This window comes from Belonocnema kinseyi, chromosome 6 (genome assembly GCF_010883055.1).
Source record: "Belonocnema kinseyi isolate 2016_QV_RU_SX_M_011 chromosome 6, B_treatae_v1, whole genome shotgun sequence".
Taxonomy (NCBI): Eukaryota; Metazoa; Arthropoda; class Insecta; order Hymenoptera; family Cynipidae; genus Belonocnema; species Belonocnema kinseyi.
Window position 1 is genome coordinate 97,722,330 of NC_046662.1, and position 22,289 is coordinate 97,744,618.

Consider the following 22,289-nt stretch of genomic DNA (forward strand, 5'->3'; position numbering starts at 1 on the left):
TGAAGTTTTGACAGGCGTCATTTGAAGGATCAAGCTCGACGAAAATGGTTCACATTAGTGAATACTAATGCCATCTCTCAGAATTTTCAGGTACTTATCAGAGTGCCTAGTAAAATTGTAATTTATAGTTTAACAAAACGAACCTGTACTTGATGAAATTAAAATAAGTTCACATTATGCGGATTTATTTGAAATCAATTGCATTTTTGTGTCATTATACAAAATTAAAATCATATGTATTTTTCTCAAAGTATTTAGCTATACGTTTGATTAATTAGTCAAGAATTGAATCCAACATTGAAATGTGAGAGTAGAGTTCAATGTATGTGATAGATAAAATAAGAAATATGAGAATGTTAAATACAAGAAAAATTGGGTGAACAGGATTTGAGATTCCGAGAACAATGAAAGTAAAGTGTAATTTAATGATTGCTGTAATTTTTCATTTAGAAGGGAGAATAATTTTGAAAGAGTTTTTATATTGACTTTAGTGTGGATTTAAGAATTTAAGATTTAGGAAATACCAAAAACGAAGACTGTCCATAGCAGATCTAAGCCTAACAGAGGTTAATGATAACTTGAACCGTGGGTTCAAAGTCGAACTAAACCTAGAGGAGTAATTATAACTTGGACAGTTGATGACCCAACGTTAATCTAAGACTACACAGGTGAATGCGGGCGTGAACAGGGTGTTCGGGCTGGGCTAGACCTAAAGGTTAATGAGGACTTGGGCATCATGTTCGTATTCTAATTTATATGCGGCAAAAAATTCACGATCTTCAGTGAGCCGAGCTTTCGCATAAGGGAAGCTACTAGAGCGCACGGGGAGAACACAAGCCTATAAAAATGTACCAGTTCACATATACGCAAAACTTATATTCTTGGCGCGCGCCCGCAGACACATACACATATTCACACGCTTCATATACGAATTATATGTCTCGACGGTGACGTGTTCTCGACCTGTGGCCTATCGGCTACATGAGATAAAAACGCGAGAAACAGAGAGAACTAACACTCATAGACAAGGAAAAATGAAAATGAAGTAAGAAGGAGAGGAAGGAAGAAATGTTGGAGGGGATTATTAGGTGAAATGACAAAATCAGTTGCACCAAAGCAACGGGGCTTTCTTGCTCTCTGACTCTCGAACAGTTAAGTAGCTCTAGCTAAGCTTTTATTGGATTTTTTGTGTTCATGATCAAGCGAAATTTAACTTTCATTGAATTAAAAAATTATTGTCATGGAATTCCATAATTCACATTTTGGTCAACTCGAAATTTGCCACTAAATTGAAATAAGATTATTTTTATTTAAGTTTTATTATTGAACTAATTTATCCCAGTTCCTAGAAGTAACAAAGGGATTATAAGGACAAGGATGTCACTTGACAATCAGGTATCAATTTGTTGTCAGCATGTACTTTTTGACGTAAAATGTGTATAAAAAATTGCATCATTAATAGATGAAGCAGAAACTAATGATATGTGTGATATAGGTTTTTGAATTTAGTTCAGTATTTGAAATATTACAATTCAGTGCAGTGACAACGTGCCCTTAGTTTCTTGTGTTCTAAACAATAGATTCTCAATGTGAAATTGTGCATTGTTCATGTTAATCAAATCATGTCACACAGATCTCGCTCTCCACAAATAATAAAAAATGTGTTTAGATTTGATGTATTTTATACAGATTTTCAGGTTTTGTAGATTTCACTTAATTTTATAATACATTAATTAAGAGGTGATAAAACTTTAATTCACAAAAAGTTTATAACAAGTATTTTTTTTTTTAAACCAAGCTTATCCAATTCAAACACCACCCTTTATTTAAAAGGCTCGGGTACACGGGTTAATGTTGCCTGACTTGAAAAAAGCATTGAATTTATTTTTCCGGAAAAACGCAAAAATTGTAGGTGAGGTTGATCACCAAAATTCGAAATTTGATTTTTAAAGATATGAGTATGAATCAACCTACGCTATAACACTATTTTATTGACGTATTTTATTATGAAAAACTCGGAAAATCCATGGCAATAGAGGGGAAGGGGATAAAATGTCGGAAAATTGGGTGATCTAATTTATGGTAAACGTCAAATCTTAAATGCTGAATGAAAAATATTTTTTTATTTAAGTTTTAACCATCCGAAGGATTAGACTTTATTTCTGCGCGTCAAACTTAACAGGTTAATTTAAAAATACAGGCCTTCAGGAATTTAAATTTTTCTATATCCCTGTGCTGGACGTATGGGCAGCTTTCCTCTACTAACATTTTTGGGTTTAGTTTGTAAATCAAGATTATTGGGAATTTTGGAAAATTAATTAACGCAGCTTGCATGTATTTCTTTGAAATATCCAGTATTCGTGGAATTTCTGAGCAAAGCCATAGTCAAGGATGAACTTTGTTGAATGTTTAACAGATACAGCCCACAATTTCTGAAGGCGACCAAAGCTGTGCCGGTATACTTGGCGCGGCAAAGGTATCCCAGACCGACCGCGGAAGAGCTTGGAAAGTTCCTAAATGACAGCATAAGTTTCCTGATTGTAAGACATCCCTTTGAACGTCTGCTCAGCGGATATAGGGATAAGTTCGAGCAGAGTTTACCTCACACATTTCATAGTAAACTTGGATCTTATATTGTTTCACATTATAGAGTAAGAGTAAGTAACGCAAGTTATTACAGAATGAAAGCTGATGTTAAAAATTCAGAGAAAATAATGAAAACACAAAAACATCTTTCCTTTTCTTATTTACGATATAGAAACTTTCAAATGTATTCATTTTTAAATTTATAAAATCCTTAGTATTTTAAGGGATATTGCCAACAAGTTAAAAATATTGAAACATGAAAATTCGAAGATTGAGCGATTGGAAAAACTATTTTTTACAATATTTAAAGATTAAACCATTTTAATTAAGATTTTTAAAAAAAGGATCAAAAAGGAGGAAAACAGGGTCCAAGATTCCCTCTTTTTGAAGAATTTGTCAGATGGCTTTTATGCGAATGGGGAGCAGGAAAGGAACTCGACATGCACTGGACTCCAGTCATCAACTTTTGTACGCCTTGTCAAGTACGATTTGACGTAATTGCAAAATTTGAAACGTTACACGTGAGTACAAAAATATTTTTCCACAATTTCAATTTAGTAATTTAAAAAATAATATTTAGTTTTATTCGCTCTACTGTCTTAGGATACGTGTACCACTTTAGCGTGCACTAGGTGATAGGCGGAGGGACTACAGATCAATTTTTTTTTTCAAAAGTGTAATTATGTTTCAGAAAGACCCATAAAGTTTTTTTCAAAAATAAAATGATGGGAACCTTCCAAAATGGTGTCATAAACATAGCTAATTCATTATTTATATTTTGTTTAATTCGACGTGAGAGAACAAAATTTAATTTGTTTCTTTTTAGAATTCTTAATATGCCTGAATTTTGTTAAATAAATATTTGTCTATGGACAAGAAAAATCTTCTCATGAATGTTAAAGAGCAATGAATTCGCAATAAAATGGACTCTACTTTAACTAATTTAGTGCAAAATTACTTACAGCAGCAGCGATGTGGGAAACGAAATATAAAAAAAGATTTCTTGAAATCCTTAAGGGCATTTACCAGTGTGTCACGTGAACAATTACATGGTTAATATTCGGCGGCTTTATAATTTAAAAAATTTGAATATCGTCTTTAAATTTTGGGAAATGGTTTAAATTATTTAAAAGCACTTCGTTTTAATTTGAAACGTAACTGAGGGCAGAGCTTTGGAGCTTTAACTAAAATAGTATTATTAATAAAATTGCCAATTTCCCAAAATTTCAGCTAAACGTATTCATTATTCTAATGATATAAAGCCGCATAATAAAAAAAATGTAATAATTAGTTATGTGACAGGCTGCCACATGCCTAAATATAAATATGTTTCTATGCAGAATGTGAGAAAATACTTCTAAGGAAACTGGTAGAGAATTTAATTTCAAACAAAATTACCTTATGCTTTTTTCCATTTACTAAGTCAAACTACCCTAGATAGTATGTCCTTCACATTCTTAAAATGATTCAAGCGCATCCTAATGAAGTGGGAAATTACAGAAAAATGTTCCGCGAGATTCACACCATGGGCTTTTCGTGACTTATGCTCACTCAGATATGATTGTAGAAATGTTTTAGATTCAAATTCAATCCAGTATTCTAAAAAATGTAGTAACATGTATATTAAATGGATTGCATCGGAATGAAATAAAATACGTTAAGTAAAATACGTTTAAGGATGGCCTGGATAGGGATAAATGGAAAATTAATTAAAGGATCGGGTTTTATGGAAGAGGAGAGGATATATAATGCAGGGATGTATGGGGTTAAATGGAAAAAGGGCTCGTTTCGTTGGAAATTTAAGAATTGAAAAAACATTTATTTTTATTTTTGTCCCTCCACGTGGAATCAAAGATATAAAAAGTTTGTTTAATCTTTTTAGTAGCGTAAAAGTTTTACAAACAATTAAAGACAAGTTATATAAAACTGTTACATAACTACACAATTTACATATGATTTTGTATTAGAAAGCAGGGCCCATGCAGCCCCCATGTTGATGACGCCATTTTGAAAGGTTCCAATTTTTTGATTTTCGAAAAACCTATATGGGGAGTACTAAGAGCATATAATTTCAAAAAAAACTGGCGTAAAGTCTCTCCGTATTCTCCTTAGTTACTAGGCCTTTTTGGTTATTTGGTAAGAGATGTAGCGTTAACTGATAAAATTGGCTAAAAATGATCAATACTTTGAAAGATAATTAGGATAAAAAGTGTGAAACGGTATAAAAATGATAAAATTATGTAAACTAGAATAGGATATACATTTTTGCAAGATAAAAAGGAATAGATTTTTATAAAAAGGGAATGCAACTAACTTATAAAATATCGCAGAAAAAGTAGGTTCAATGGCAATGTGAATAAATTAAAGTGCCTTATGATTAGATACAAACTGACAGCGTCATTAGTAGGATAACAGTGTTCAATATGGGATTAGGAAAAAAAAACAAGATAGAAAATCATGGAATTAGAACTATTAGGTTAAGATAATAGAATAAATCTGTAATCAAATTGTATAGATATAGACGGCATGCTTTAAAAAATGTATGCTAGGATAAAATAAGGTATTAAAATTTGAAAAGTGAGATCTTAAGTGAAATTTCCATTTGTCTTGTAAATTACAACTCCAAATTGAACTAATCTTTCTCAAGTTTCCTATTTTAATATTATCCAACTCTGACTTGATTTGCATGGGATTTAATTCTGCGAAATTACTCTATTGATCCTAAAATCAATAAGATTCTTCCGCGCCGCTTTTAAGTTTAAATAGCAAGGATGAGAAAACATCGCCTAGAATGAATTGCCCGCGTAATATCGTACAAACCGGTTTTATCAACAGCTTTAGTGATAATCCATTTTTTCCGTAGACAAACTATAAAATATGGCTTCATAGTAGAGAATGTGAAAAATGGTTTTTCTCCATATTTCGATTAACACGACGTCGTTAATAATTGAATCATGCTGTGACTATAGGCACGAAACGATTCACATATTAAAAATAGAAGATAAATGGAATAGCATAAAAGAGAATTCATTTAAATTTGTTAAAATATAAAACTCGCTTATGGAACAAGCTGAAATGAAACCAACTGAAAGAGCTTTGAAAGCCAAATAAAATGAGGATAGAACGTAACAAGGCCACAGAAATCAACGTCGGTGCTGGTTTTGTTGTTCCTCATCCCATTCTTCCACTTTGATCAATTCGCTTCTTCAAAGCGAGTTACAAAACATAAATCGAATTCTACGAATAAAAAATTTCTAGATTTCATGTTAAATTTGTAGAGAAATATAGAACATATTTTTTTACAAAACACGATTTTGTAGTTAGAAACCTGGATTTGAGAGCTTCAGAAAAAATGTTTCTTTTATAATTTTAACATCAGGATTTTGTGTCATGAAAGAAAAAAAAAGGAATTGATAAAAAAAACCTTCCACTTTAAGCATTCGGAGCGGTCTACATTGCAAAAGATAGGATTAATTCATTTTTAATTCATCAATCTGCCTAAGATACATTACTGACTGGTTTAATTCAAAATTCCCTAATATAAAATTATATCTCAATTCAAAGTAATTTAATGAGATTTAATAAGATAAAATTTCAAACGGAATCAAAATTTTAATACAAAAATATTGCACCTTTTAATTTAAAAACATTCTTGAGATTATATTACCTGCGTGAACCGTGAAACAAAAGTTATTTGCTTAAAAAACTTTTCAACACTTCCGCAGAACTTTTATACTATTTCGGTATCTTGAAAGAAATGCGAATTCAAAAATAGCGAAAAAAACTTTTATAAGTTTTATTGATAAAAAAATTCTTTTTTAGTGATTTTTTTCTTAAAGTATTGTTTCTCAGGGTAACAATTCTTGCTATGGTGATAAATGGAAAATAAATACATAAAACATATCGATTTCAAAGTGCTCAAATGTAGTTTATACAGAAAGTAAATGCACACGAAGATTCTTCAAGCAAAGCAAACACTACCAAATGTAAAATTAGCTGTCTTCAATAGAACTTTCTTTGGACCACTGCCAACCTCTATAAGCGGGGTTGAACTTGCTAATAGAATTTAGTTGGATAAGGTCGCACGATTAAAAAAATCTATTTACTGTTTCAGGACGACCAGAATTATTTGATTAGAAAGGCGGGAGTAGGTCACATCATTAAACCAGAATGGCAAAACCCGACTCGTGGCGCACAAACAAAAGATGTGATTAAACATTATTTTACACAATTATCGACTACGCAAATCAGCGAATTATACGAAATGTTTAGGTAAGAAAATGTAAATTGTTTAAATAATTTGCATTAGTCAGAGGAGTAAATTTGTGTAAACTTGATTAATTTATAAATTTAAAATATATTTACTTATTTCAGGTATGATTTCATTCTTTTCGACTACTCGCCGGAGGAATATTTAGCTTTAGGAAGGAAAGAAATTACTACTCTACTATGCAACAAATAGATTTGAAACTATTCTGCCTACAACAAGCTCAAACTGAGAGCACCTTAGTTTTTTACCAGTTTTAATATTACAATTGTAACATAGCAACGAATCCCTTATTGGATGAGAAGGTACTAACTTGTGAGACGGTTTAAATAATCTGTTATCTAAAAATCTTAAAAGGGTTCCAAGTTTTTATTGGAATAATATAGAATATACATTTTCTAATGTATAAAGTTAATTAAAATTTTAATATATTTACAGAAGTTGAGATTTGCGGTTATGTAAATAATTAGATAGCGAAGTCTTGTAAGAAAATCATGAAACATCAGATTATTTACTTTAGCGATTGAAACGGTTGTATGCAGTCGACTCAATAATAACGTCCCTGTACGATGACAAAGTCCAGACAAATTTAAAGCAAATTCATCGAAAATTTGACAAATTTTACGTGTTATGTTTCCACTCACAACATTCATGTTGTTGAAACGAAATATTTTTCTTCGATAGATTTAGTTTGTATGAATTTTCGCCGCAAGTGATGGATAATAAGCCGCTTAGTGACTTTTGTTATTAGAAATAAAAAGCCAGAATTATACTTGAAAACAAGTTGAGAAAATAAAAAGGCTTCGAACTTTATTTCAAATTGTTGTAGTATACTCAAGTTGATTCAGTAATCACAATTTTAAAATAAAGTACACGGATGACAAAAATAATGAAAGAGAAAATATAATACCGTATTTCCTCCAATCCCACAAAACGAACACCAGCTAGAAAATTAGGGACGATTTCGAGAAACATATATTGCTGCCTTTGTCCAGACCTCCATACAAATACAGTGTAACTCTGATAAAATGCCGGTTTTGGGTCTGGCGGTGGTAGGAAAACCCTCGATTGAGTTCCGCTCTGCTTTTGTTTTGTCACGCCTGAGCGGCCGCCGCACACCTCCTTTTACTCCTACTTGCGGCGCCGCGTTAATTCTCGGAAGAACTAAATTAGAGGACCCTATATCAGAGTTTCACTGCATTGCTATTAAAATAATCTCATGATAAAATTTGTATTATTATAACCACCAGATATAAACTTAAAAGGCTTATCTCGAGAAATGGTGGTCACTTGTATAATAATAAGTGTTGTTGAGCCTTATAACTTGAAATGCACAAGAAGGAATGTTATGTTCTTGAAACGCATCAAGATAGGTAAGAACAAAATAGATTCATGTCTCGAAATGACATGACATGTTAAGAGGCATATATCTATACCAGCTATTGAAATTGTAGCTCGACAGAGATATAAAAAGATAACATCTTTGTTAGAAATTGAAAACCTCATTGTTAAACATGGTTGTAATAATTATTTAATAAATTCAAAATATGTATATTTTATGCCGTTGAAAGAACACGTACAGCTTGGAACTACTAAGAACGTGGTTTTAAAATATCCTGGCATTATTTATATTTTATTATTTAGAAATAATTAATTTCAAGTTACACCATCTGTGAAGGAGAGTGGCTACCAGTGGGTCATGTTTTTTTTTCAAAGTTGTAATGAAGCATTAATTTCACGTAATTCATGGAGTTAAATAATTGTCAAAGTCAAGGTAAATTTTCTAGCATCATCTCAAAAACAGTTGGTTTTTTCGTTTACTAATGGAGTTGGATAACTGAACTTCTTGGTCATAGTGTGTTTACGTGAATGTTATTAATTTCTAACAAGTTTAAAACAAGTTGCTTCGCTGGCACTTCAAGTAAGTAAAAATATCCAGCCATTGTAATTGGCCACTCTCACCTATGTAAATTCGTGCTCTGTACGAGTTTTCTTTACGCGAAAATAATTACATCAGATGTAAAAACTAAAGGTTTGCAGTCATCTATTCGAATTTTTAATACAAATTTATACATGCTTGGAGCGTTGGATTTTTCAAAATAAAAAAAATTTTATTGCACAACAAACCGGCTTGATTTACTCAGATTACTGCAAGTTTTTAAAATAAAATAACTTCTTTAAATGGATCCAAAAGTCACGTAGAATTCTCGAAATTCGAATTGTTCGAGTATTCGAATAATTATAGTTTCAAAGAATTCACTTGACTTTTGGATTCATTTTTTTTACCAACAAAAAAGTTATTTTTATCTAAAAAACTGTTTTAAAATAGATCCAACTTTTAAATCGTGTCTAAATTTGTATTAAAATTTGAATAAACGAGTGAACGCCTCTCGTAAAAACCTGATAGAAAAATTCTCCTTCTGATAATTATGCTCTCAATTAAAGAATGTAATTCTTAACATATTATATCTTTATTAGTTACATTTATAGATATGATTTAAGAGAACAGTGATATTGTAATATGTAAAAATATTGAGCGTTCAAGCTATTTAAGACCAAATTTTCTTAACTTTTATAGAGTTACCTTTAGTTGACTTAAATATGTAATTTCAATTTATTATTTCTCGTTATGTGAAAATAATTTAGCTTTTGAAGCGAAAATTTGTAAATAAAAATGGTTCTCTTCAAACTTCTCTAATGAGATTCTACTTGGAAGTACTTGAAGCCGCGGGAGAAAGAAATTTGGATCTAGATATTTTATTTACAGCCTCTATTTGTAAGGTAGATTTAGAAACGTATATTTTGCAAGTGAAGGTTGATACGAAGTAAATAATCAAGATTATTTTGTAATTTCTCTACAAATTCAATGTTCATATTATGTTTGACAGATTGGCGACTGCAGGATTTCCACTGAATAGAAAAAATCTATAAATAAGAATAACTGTCTAAAATCCTATGGAAACAATACTTGGGTTGATCCAAAGTTCTTCCTGTCGAGTCTTGACTTGTAAATGTGTACAATTCTTTTGAATACTTAATACAATATGTTACATTGTAGTAAATACATTTTGCATTAATGAAAACAGTATATTGTATTAAAAGGAACCTATCCTGTAACAGGCATTTGTAAATTAATGTATGGGTGAAATCTGAAAGTCGAAAATACCATATGTCGATGGAATATTATACACTTGTGTTTGGAAGAATAAAAATTCTTCTAATTACAGTGTTTTGTTACGCGTATTTTTGAGAAGACAGTATTTTTCATTTGTTTTATACGTTTCTCTGTATAAAACAAATGAACAATATCATTGTTTTTTCAACAATATATGAGGCATTATTTACACAGTGATACAACCTCCAAATCGAGAGTATTCGGATCATGTCCAAATTCATATACATTATAGTACTATTGGTCTCTAAGTTATGGTGTACATTTTTGGCCTTAGAACAATAGGTTGCCTGAAGACAGGGGCCCAAATTTTCAGCTTTTAGCTATGCATTCACGCACTTTAAGATAATTATATATTTAATTTTTTCCAATAAAAATGTAGCCTTGATTTATTGAAGGTAAATATTAAAATCGATTTTTCACAAATTCCGACATCATCGACTTTCTTTGAGATAGTCTTTAAAAAAGTAGCATTCTTCCCTTTTAAAGCCCTACTTTGACGAAAAGGGGGAACTTTCGTTTTAAAGAAATAGGCGTTTACAAGAGCAGGCACCCATAACGTTTCGAGCGGTGTTTCGCTGATCCCGCAAATGTGACTGTATATTTTCATATCGTTTAAATAATCAAAAGTGTTGAAAAGTAGAATCGCTTCTTATTTAATATAAAAATTATTATGTTTACTGTTGAAATTAAATTTCAGCATAGTGATATAATACGTTAAAATATACAATACCTCTTCATCATCACTTGATGCAACTCACAGAAAAAATTGTTTTGAAGCAAAAGCATCGTCCTCTTGCTTCTTTTATATTTAACAAGGTAAAAATAATTTTTACATAAATCTCACATAAATGAAAGAAATTATTTACTTTTCGGTCAGTGCAAACACTTTAAAAATAGGAACCACTTTTCAAATCTGCTTCATCACAAAAATGGCTTCGGCGTTCCGGCAAAATGGCACGTATTTTCATGCATCTTTTCATGGAAAAGAACAATGCGTTGGAGTTGGTGGAAACGCGTTTCGACGATGCGAAGATTGTGCCAGGCACTTTATAATGTCATGCTGCGATGCCTAATAAGGATGGAACAACATTAATATTAAAAAAGTATTCTTTCGCCACATAGTATGACGTTTTTTAAAAAAAATTACCAGACGACAGAAACTTTCACGTTTATATTTACTTTCGCCAGGTGCGAGGAGCGTCGCGAAAAAATAATAATTCGTTTTATGAGAGGCAAGGGGACTCACATTAAAACAACAACCCGAAAAAAGGTGTTTAAATGTGTACTGCAATCTCATCGTGGTGAACTCTGGAAACTTACTTTTATAGGCTAACTGCAGATAATTATAATTTAAATATATGTTGTATTAAGCGTATTTAATGCAAAATTCCCACATCAGCACCTACAAGGCCGCCGTTTTACATTTGGCCGTCCGTGTGCAAACAAATTTTTTTCCGCCCCCCGCCTTTCCCCTTTTCTTTAAAAAAATTTGTTTAAATACATTTTCTACATACGTATAATTTATTTTCATGTAAAAATTATTAATATTATTTACATCATTACTACACATATTATTTAGATATTGAAAAGATTCAAAAGAAATTTGTTCGCCTTGCTTTCATCTGGGAAAATTCTTCAAATAGTTCAGACACATAACATAAATTCGTAATCACTTGATCAATTGATATTATAGTCAAGTTTTACAGCCTCTTTTCTACCATTGCTGTTCACAATTTTTTTTTCAATTTTGAAAAGGATCGAGCCGCGCTTGCGAAAGCAACGTAAAAAATGTTTAAAATTCGATATGTTAAGAACATGTTTAGAAACACGAGATGCAGGTTTTCTTTTAGTTTGTACGTCAGAATTACATTTGAACTTATATTTGGATTACAGTAAATTCTTAACGCAACAAGTTCATCATAAAAATCCACGCCTAGTGTATCTGAGCGATTTTCGTCTTCGTTTGTAAGATTGTCTTGTAAATTCTTGCATAGTTGAAGAATATCCAACTGTTCCATCTTTAAAAGCGTACACTGTAAAAAATTTCGACAATTTTCCCCACTTTTTAGTGGGAAAAAGTCCATATGTTCGTTGGGGAAAATCATTTTTCCAAAGGTTTAGGGCAATTTACCTCAAAGTTTTTATAATTCATTACAAAATTGGAGGAAACTCCCTAAAATCTAGGAAATTAGATAATACCTACAATTTTTGGAAAAATTTCCCTAAACTAAGGGTAATTTATACAAAATTAATAATATTTATAATAATTAATATATATATATATAATAATTAATAATTTATACAAAAGTTTTGGAATATTCGCTAAAATTTCGGAAATTGAGCGATTCCCACTAAATTTAGGGACTCGTTCCAAAACTAATATTTATTTGCCACGTAGATCATGTAAATTTTCTGAAAATTCTTGAAGTATTATTGTATGGTCAGAAAGATATTTGGCCCTAAAATAATCGATAAACTAGCTCGATATTTTTAATAATTGAACACATTTTTTGTGGAAAATATTTATTAATGTTAGCGTCACCTCAAATATTTGTAATCAATAATTACTAAGTTACTGGTCTGAAAGGTTCGACATGTGTAAATAAAGTCTAATGCTCCATGTAGTAGAAATTGGAAAGAAAATTTTTTTTTGAGTACTCAGTTAAGAGTAGTATAATAGTAGTATACTATTCAGCACAGTACAGATCAGATTTCGCTACCACCTTCATTTTAGTCTTGCGGTTCTGGGCTGGTATTTTGAAAGTAAATCCGCAAGGGCACGACGTGCCGCCTCTCGTTCAACATAAATGACGCTTCGAGTCTTTAAAATAGCAGTCCACACGTAACAAAGCATTAGCATAATTACCTCGAGCACAGATACCGTCTTAAGATGGCGGTTCCTTCAGAGGAAAGCTCTTCCATTGCTACAGTCAAGCTAAACTTGCTTTTTTTATTATCATTCCACAAATTTTGGGGAATGCTAGCTACATAAATTCTTGAATTTTTAAATCTTGGGTAAAATTCAGGATTTTTTAATACTCCAATCAAGTTTAGGGAGAATTTTCCCCATAAAATCTTGGGAAAAATTCACCCCTCCTTGGATAATATTCCAAAAGGATGTTTGGGGATTTTTCCCCACTAAACTTTGGGGAAAATTCCCCAAAATGTGTGGAAATTGGCGACAACACAATTTTGGGGAAAATACTCCGAGAAATTTGTTACAGTGTAATGAGTCTAGGAGGTAAGTAGGGTTGTGAGGAGTGAATTCGGGAGTTCAAAAATTAATTTTTATTTCAGATGTGGAGTGGTAATTAGCCAAATAGGGAAAGTGAGGTTAGGTTAGCAAGGGAGCGGGGTAATATTGTGGTCAGGAGTTTGGGCCTTCATGGTAAACAAGGGTGGTTCTCGTAGTGCAGGGACATGTGAGCAGAGAGAAAAAGGTGTCTGCAGGGGATGTGAGGGGTGAAATAGTGAAAAGAAAGGGAATATTTGGCGTGGTAAGCTGACACGAGCCTTAAACCTTAAAGTACGCACTCATTTTGAGAGTAGTAAAGTACACAATGGCTACACCTGTACCACAATGAAAAAACCTTTATAAAAATGAAACTATTTAATATTTTGACTTCATTTTTGGGTTTTAGCTTCTTGAAAGTATATTTTGTTGGTTCAACTGTACCCCAGTGTGTACTTTAAGGGTTAAGAGACATCTGTGGGAGGTGGTCAGCGAGAGTACTCGCAGTGTTGTTAGTGAATTAGACCGGGAGGAAATTTCCAGAAATCCACGTCGGCCAGCTGTGCGTGACCCGGTGTCGAGTGGTGCGTCATTTAGAGGGAAGAATAGGAGCGAAGGAAGCTACAAGGTAAGGGAGAAGGCGTCCAGCGTAGGTGAGGGGGAGGATATCTTGAAGAGGAATAGGGACAGCAAAGGAATTCCGGAGAAAAGCGCGCTGGAGAGTCTCTTAAAAAAAAGCGTACGAACTCGTAGGTCACTCCCCCCTAAAAATGAAGGGACAGGCGGAGAAGGAGGCTCTCGGGGTTCTGATAGGCGAGGTCAGAAGGTTGAGGGAGGTCGTAAGGGGCAAGCTATGGAGCAGATGGAAAGTATGAGAGAGGACCTGAGGGTGATAGATGAGAGATGGAAAAAGGAAGTAAAAGAGCTGAAGGGGGAAGTATAAGGATTGCAGAGGGAGGTAGTGTCGGAAATGGAAGTAGTTGACAGGAGGGAGGGCGAGAAGCAAGGTATTTGAGAGAGGGTGGAGAATATGATTGAAGAGAAATTAGGAGAGCGTAGGGATGAAAAAGAGGAGAGAGCGGATAGGGAACGGATAAGGGAAATGGAGTTAAGGATGGAGAGAAGAGAGAAGGCAGATATAATCAATAATGTGATAATAAGAGGATTCAAGCTAAAGAGCGGGGAAGAAAGCGAGGGAGTGGAAGCGCTGCTACGTTGCATAGGGTGGGTTAAAGGCAAGGTAGGGAAAGTTAGGACGGAGGGGAGAAAGGAGAATGAAGTGGCGGTGGAGGAATTGGATAGCTGGGAAGAAAATTGGGAATAATGCGTCACAAAAATAGGATAAAGGACAAGAGAGTTTTAATCTATCAAGACTTGACGCGGAAGGAAAGGGATGCGCAGAGAATGCTAAATGACAGGGCTAGAAAGGAGAGGAGTGAAGGGAGAGCGACGAAGGTAGGCTATCGAAAAATGAAAATAGATGAGAAAATGTGTGTATGAGACGAAGAGAAGGAGGTGTTTAAGAAAGTGAGGGGAATTTGTTTCGTGGGAAGTAGGGGGGGGGGGAGTGGCAGGGCGGAGGAGTGTTGAAGGTGCTGTACTGGAACGTAGCAGGAGTAAAGAAGAAAGATGAGGATTTCTGGAGGTATATTCAGGAATTTTATGTGATTGGACTGGTGTAGACGTGGGTAGAGAGAAATAAATGAGATAGGATAGAACCAAAGTTGCCAAGGGGGTATATGTGAAGGCTACAGACGGCGATCAGAGTAAAGATGAAAGTAAGGGTTATTAGGGGAATGATAACAGGGGTTAAAGATGGATTAGAGGAAGAAGTTAATAGAGATGGAGAGGAGGAGGGCGTGCGAATGAGAGCAGTTAAGATGGGAGGGATAACGTATAACTTTGAGACAGGATATAATAAGAATGAGATGGAAAGGGCTAAAGAAAGGGTGATGTGTAAGAAGAAAGAGCAGGAAAAGGTTAAAGAGCTGAAAGTGGAGTTGAGAAGTGTTAAAACAGAAAGGGACGTGTGAAAAATAATTAATGTTTACGAAACGTAGGGTGGAAATAAGTGAAAAGATAGGGAGGGACAAATGGCGGAAATTGTTTAAAGATTCATTTCAGGGATCAGATACACGGAAATGAGATGAGGGGATTAGAAGAACGAGGGAGGTAGATGGAGAGGAGCTGAATGACAAGAAGATAGAGAAGCAGATAAGAAAGTTTAAAAATCGAAGGCAGCAAGGCTGGACGGGGTAGAGAACGAAGCGTGGCTGTTTGGCACACAATACTTAAGGGAGAGGCTAAAGGGGGCAGTGAAAAAAGTATGGAGGGGGGAGGGATTCCAAAGAGGGTGGAGAGAGGGGTTGATCGCACCACTGTATAAAAAAGGAGATAGGAAGAGGCAGGAAAGTTATAGAAGAATTACGCTAATAAATATGGGGTACAAAATATACGCGATAGTGTTGACAGATAGGCTGCGGAAAGATGTTGAGGGAAAAGGAATATTCCCGGAGACGCAGACAGGCTTTAGGGAGTGAAAAGTACCATTGACAATATTTATGTCTTGCAGCACGTGTTGGGCAGCGAAATAATCAAAAAGGGTGCCAAAGTATACGCGTTTTTCGTAGATCTAAAAGGCGCGTTCCCTTTGGTGGATAGGGGGAGGTTGTAGGAGGCAATGGAAGAGAGGGGAGTAGAGATAGGCCTGATCGAGAGGGTAAGGGAGGTATATGAGAAGACGAAAGATAGGGTGAGAGGAGGGGAGGGAATCTCTTAGGGTTTCTGGATAGATAGGGAGTTGAGGCAAGGGTGCCCTCTTAGCCGAACGCTTTTTGCAATTTTGATCGCCGATATTGAAAGTAAGCTAGCAGCTGGAGTGGTAGGAGGAGTTACGGTAGGAGGAGTCAGGGTATGGTCAGTTGCATATGCAGATGACATAGTGCTGCTAGGAAAGGGCGAAGAGGCTTTAAAGGAGATGATGAAAAGGTTGAGGAGATATTTGGGCAAAAATATATTAGAGTTAAATGTGACAAGTCGAAGGTTATGGTGGTCAGGAAAGAAAGTGGGAAAGATAAGGGAGGGGGGTGGAAGTGGATGAAACAAGCAGTACAGAAGGTGAAAGAGTTTTTTTACCTGGGCTTGCTGTTTCGAAGGAATGGGGGAGTGGATGGTCATATAAAAGAGAGGATGACAAAGGCAAATGTGGTGATGAGGCAGATGTGGGGGCTGGGGAAGAGGTTTTTCGCAGATGATTATGTAAGGAGAATGAAATTGTTTGATTCACTAGTGATGAGTGTTAAATTTTACGGAGTGGAGGTTTGGGGGTGGAAGGTAAGTGAGCAGGGAAACAGAATACAGGAGAGATAGGTAAAGTGAACACTGGGATTGGCAAGAAATACGCCCAACTATATTGTCATGTGAACCATTAATGAATAATTTAATAGAAATCAATTTGAGCGTTAGCATTTACTTCATAAGGTCGATAAATTTCTGGATCTCATTATCTAGTTTAGCAGAATGGAATATCGCCGTGCTGCTTCGTTGGGGACCCGTGTTCGATTCCCACCAGCTTTATTTTAATCACATTTATTTGTTTCACCTTGTAATATAATATTACTTCATGTATATAATAATTTATAAACTATATATAATCATGTGTACTGTATAATTACAATTTAAATAAATGTATAATAGTACGAAAGAGTTCAACATCCCATAATAAATAAGTCTGCATTTACGACGTGTGCTCGTGTAAAGGAGGTGTGTCGTAACCTTCATCATGACGCGGCGCATGTTGGGTTTATTTCTATTCGTCTGTTAATCTGACTGCAACAACTTTTACTCAGTCGTTTACTAAATGAGTGCGCCGGTTTCTTTTGACAGTACTATAGTCCTTTGCAAATATTTCAATCTTCTGTAGATAAAAATGCAAGAAATCTAGAATTTTATTTTACCAAAATTAGTAAGTGGCTAGAATAATACATTGCTTACTAGTTTACCACACAGCTAGAAAAATCTGTATGAGGTTTAATATACATGCGTGTGAAGCAAATATACACTACCGCTACTGAAATGTGACATACATTGGTGTAGTGAATTTAATATAAATCTGTATTACATTTAGTATACAGGTCAGCATAGCAATGTGCGTGAAAACTCCACGTGCTTCAATTTCTTTAAATCTTGTCAAATATTCTCAATTAAATTAATAATCTAGAATTCGTTGAATGAATTGTTATTTATTATAAAAGTGCAATGTAGGGTAAAACTTTTTCATAAATTCGCTCTAAATGGTCCAAATTTAAGTGAAGATAGGTAATTGTAGGTTAGGTCTGTTATTTATTTCATATGCTTGATATATTAACTTTAATACACATGGGTATATTAAATTTAATATTATTTTTAACAGTTTAAAGAGCTTTGTAAATACTTCAAACCTTTCTTGAAATAAATGTAACATTTTAAAACTTTATTCCAATGAATTTTGTAGTTCGGCATGTAGTACGGAGTAGTAAAAATTACAAAAGTTCCGCTACTTCCCTCCATTGCAAACTAAAAATAGTAAAATCTAGTCTGATTTTTAGCAAATATTGCAGCAAAAGGTTTCTCCGTGTAAAACAAAACTATTGTCATTCATCAGTTTCTTTTGAAATTTCTGAAAAAAAAATCATATAAGGTTTGTATGGTGTATGGAGGAATATAAACAACGTGACTTTTATGTAATTTAATTAAAAAGCATCGTCTTCGACACATTCAAAAATATTATTATCACGGTTCCCTTCCAGGACAGCAAATATAGCAAGGGCAACGATAAAATGCTTACTAACTTTAGTGAACTGTGTAGCAATGCATTCATTAATTTGATTGAACAAAACTTTGATTGACGCAAACAAACAATTTTCAGAGTATGTAGAGGAGTGCGTATACAATTATACATACATACATTCAAACATATATATATATATATATATATATATATAAATGGTCGAAATGTTCGTCCTGAAAATACTTGTGCGGCGTTCGTCCGTGCGGACTTACTCCCGTGCGATAGAAAAGCACACATAGCCTAAATTTACATACACTTTCGTAGACTTAACGCCTCAAGTAAATTTATCACCTCACGTAAATTTACTATGTCCCACGCCGACCGAATAATTTCCATCATCGGACGTAGTAATTTTACAGTCGACTGCAAATAGAAGAATCTCTGTTTTAATTTCACATTGTTACCTGAAGTGTAATAACACTAGATAGATAATTACTAGCTGATTGTCAATATCACCAAAGTTTTTTTACAGTATATATATACATACACACACACACATATATATACAAAAGTAAAAAATTGTCATAAGGACAACCGTAGGATTTCGCCGAAAGCGGGTGCTAATTTGGAAAATTGCACCCGCTCCTAGCGAAATCGCGGTAAAATTTTAGCCATAACCACGTCTCACGACCGTGAGATAGGTGCTTACAGTCTGTATCGGAATCAATACGACGATCCAGAAAAAGCCTTGTGCAACGTAAGAACACGGAGCAACCCAAGAACTACCGCCTTCTGCATTTTTCCCGCAAGTGTTTTGGCATATTGTTGACACGCAGGGATGCTTTTTAGGCCATTAGCGAGTGAAAGCTTGGCACCTCCAAGAGCGCCGATGACAAGGACGATTAGTTTAACAGAATATTCTGGGTACAATCGCTGTAACTCCTTTGTAAGGTCTCGATACCCCTCTTTCTTTTCATTCTCCATGGCTGTGATGTTTTTGTCAGCTGGTGCCCAAAATTCGATAACGAACATGGTTCGCTTCTCGAAGTCAAGAAGGACCATGTCAGGCCTCGAGTGAGCAACAGAAACAATTGTCGCGAATATAAAGTTCCAGTATAAGCGGCACTTCCCATTCTCGAAAATTGACTCGATTTCCCTAAGAGCATATTCCGCAACCACCTTGACGGCGTGAGATGTACTAGGCAGTCTGATAAGAACCTGAAAATTCTAAGAGATGGCATTAGTATTCACTAATGTGAACCATTTTCGTTGAGCTTGATCCTTCAAATGACGCCTGTCAAAACATCAGCCATTTATGTTTACGCATTTACAAGTTACAGCACTGAGAAGCGACTAACCTCCGAGTTTTTTTTAATATGGGAAAATCTGAGTTTCGAGTTTTGATCAAACACTACTATCCTCGCCAGAAAAAGATATCCGAGACCAAGGCCCAGCTGGATAAGTATTACCCGGACTCTGCACCGTCGATTGGAACGATTCATAAGTGGTTTATCGAGTTTCACTGTGGCCGTACGAGCACAGTTGATGCTGAACGATCGAAGCGCCCAAAAGAGGTCACTACACCAGAAAATGTCGAAAAAATCCATGATATGATGTTGAATGATCCCAAAGTGAAATTGAGAGAGGTAGCTAATACTATAAGCATATCATTGGAACGTGTGGGCAATATCGTGCTTTCAGTTTTGGGCATGAAGAAGCTCTGCGCGCGATGGGTGCCGCGTTTGCTCACAGTGGACCAAAAACGAATTAGTGTGACAACTTCCCAGCAGAATTTGGCATTATTTTCGCGTAAGCCGACCGAGTTTTTGCGCCGATTCATAACCATGGATGAAACCTGGATCCATTACTACACTCCTGAGTCAACTCAACAGGCAAAACAGTGTGTTCCACCGGGCCAAAGTGCTCCGAAGCGTCCAAAAACGCAACAATGGGTTGGAAAGGTTATGGCTTCCGTATTTTAGGATGCACATGGCATAATATTCGTGGACTATCTTGAAAAAGGTAAAACCATAACCGGAGCATACTATTCATCATTATTGGACCGATTGAAAATCGAAATCGCCGAAAAACGACCGCATTTGAAGAAGAAGAAAACCGCTTTATCATCACGACAATGCGCCTGTTCATTCATGCTTAGTTGCACAAGCAAAATTGCATGAAATCGGCTTCGAATTGGTTCCTCAGCCACCGTATTCACCAGACCTGGCCCCCAGTGACTATTACTTGTTCCCTAACCTGAATAGATGGCTCACCGGTAAGCATTTTTACACAAATGAGGAGCTCATAGCTGAAACTGAGGCGTATTTTGGAGACCTTCCGATCGAGTACTTTTCGGACGGTATCAAAAAGTTATAAAATCGTTGGACTCGCTGTATCGACCTAAAAGGAGAGTATGTTGAAAAATAAAACCGAGTTTAACCAAAAAAACGTATCCCTGTTTCATTTTTCAGGGACTTTTCAGACTGCCTAGTACAGTCGCGGAACGGAAGACTTAAGATGCATGCTTTTGTTCATGTGAATAACGTTTCTTGTCCCGATATTAGGGGATCTGAGCTCGTTCTTCGTCCATGCAACTACTCCAAATGAATAGAGTACTACTGGGACGGCAAGCATGTTCGTTGTAGATACTTTGTTCCTCGCCGACAGTTCGGAAGACCAAATCTGCCGGATGAGACGTTTGTATCTGCTTTGGAGAATATCCTTTACAGCTGTCACATCCTGAATACGGCTCTGTGGCACGCCCAGGTGTGTATAAGTCTCTCCAGCGCAAATGTGTCGTATAGCGCTTCTATCAACGAGCTCAGGATCTTCAGGGATGCCATTAAGTTTTCCTCGCTTCAAATATACCTTGACGCATTTCTCTAACCCAAATTCCATTACCACCTTTAAGATTTCCAAAAGACAGATGATAAGTCTATAGGAGGTCGATTCGAAAGCTTTCCGATAATCAATCCAGCCCATCCATAGGTCACGCTGGTAGAATGCTGCATCTTTGCAGGCCCGAACAATCCTATCATTTAGGATAGCTGTGAATATCATATAAAGTGTGTTCAGACAAGTGATTCGTCTGTAATTCTTCGGGTCAGCTAAGTTGCCTATTTTCGGCAGGAGAATTGTGCGCCCTTCCACCAACCACTCCGGAAATGGCTCTTCCGACTTTAAATATGAGGTGAAAATACGGGCCAAATGCTGATGGGTTGAAGAAAACATCTTCCACCAGAAGGTTTTGATAAAATCTGGTCCCGGTATGGGATAGTTCTTCATTCCTCTTAATACTTTTTTCACCTCCTCGGTAGTGATAGGTGGGAATTCTTTATCAGGTGTTATGAGGGCATCACATAGCTCTTTGAAGCTATTTATATTTTCTGAGTCTTCATCCGGTCTATGATGCACTTCGTAGACTTCTCTCCAAAATACTTCGACCTCCTCTGGTTTATGTGGGTGATCGACAGCAACTGGAGGGTCTTGGAAGAGTCGAGATGGGTCAGAGAGAAACTGTTGATTTTCTCTGACCCACCTTTCCCTTCGCTCTAGACTTCTCTTAGCGTCATATAGGATCCGTATTCTCTCAACAATATGCTGCCTGATGGTCAGCAGCTTTGACTCGTAAGTGTGCGATAACCGGTCCGGTGTTCGCGCGCGAACTTAAGAACCTTAGCGATAAAATTCCTGCCAGATGTGATGTAGTCAATCGCACACTGAATGCGGGACGCGTACTGTCTTACCCAGCCTATCTTTATGGCAAGTTGATGCATTCGTCTTTTGGTCTTATGATCAACCGTTGGTTTTGTTTTACGGTTCACATCGGCCAAAGCTCTCGCCGCATTATACACACAATAATTGATAGGCCAGAGGTCGGATTCTCCGGAAAAATGTCCACGAAGCTCGTCATCCATTTCAGGCAGATCTTTAAGCTTGAGAGAAACCTTTGTGTTGATGTTTGTCCGCGTCATAAAGCATCGCTCTTCCTCTATTGGATGCCTGCTCGCGGTTGGTCTTAGTGTCGCCTCTCTTTCTCTTTTGCCGGCTTGTTCTAGCTGTGGTATATTAGGCGTTCCGCTTACATAGCCCCTTTTTCGGAGTAGTTCAGCATGGTTTCGGCACGGTTTTCACACCTCCGCTTGGGGGTTAATTCCTTCGGGACCACCCCTAGACAATTGTCCGCGACTAACTATTTATTTTTGTAACCATATTCAGCAGAAATCATTGGTACAGGGACCCTCTATCCGCAACACAAGGA

At 35.7% G+C, this 22,289-nt stretch overlaps 2 protein-coding genes across 3 annotated transcripts in view; one reads left to right on the forward strand and one right to left on the reverse strand.

The window, feature by feature from the left end:
- The window catches only part of LOC117174172 (carbohydrate sulfotransferase 11), a 54,154-nt gene extending 46,411 nt beyond the window's left edge, over window positions 1-7,743 (forward strand). The window contains exons 4-8 of one of the 2 annotated variants that reach the window (XR_004467270.1): window positions 2,417-2,657; window positions 2,931-3,107; window positions 6,701-6,858; window positions 6,961-7,158; window positions 7,292-7,743. Coding sequence is in view for 1 of the 2 variants with exons in the window: in XM_033363001.1 (XP_033218892.1) it covers window positions 2,417-2,657; window positions 2,931-3,107; window positions 6,701-6,858; window positions 6,961-7,048 (664 nt within the window). In the remaining variant the exon portion in view is untranslated. Of the gene's footprint in view, window positions 1-2,416; window positions 2,658-2,930; window positions 3,108-6,700; window positions 6,859-6,960 lie in introns of both variants that reach the window. The other variant, XM_033363001.1, reaches the window with a different exon arrangement.
- Window positions 1-22,289, reverse strand: part of LOC117174171 — a 166,108-nt gene that overhangs the window by 102,879 nt on the left and 40,940 nt on the right. The gene's annotated exons all lie outside the window — the stretch shown is intronic.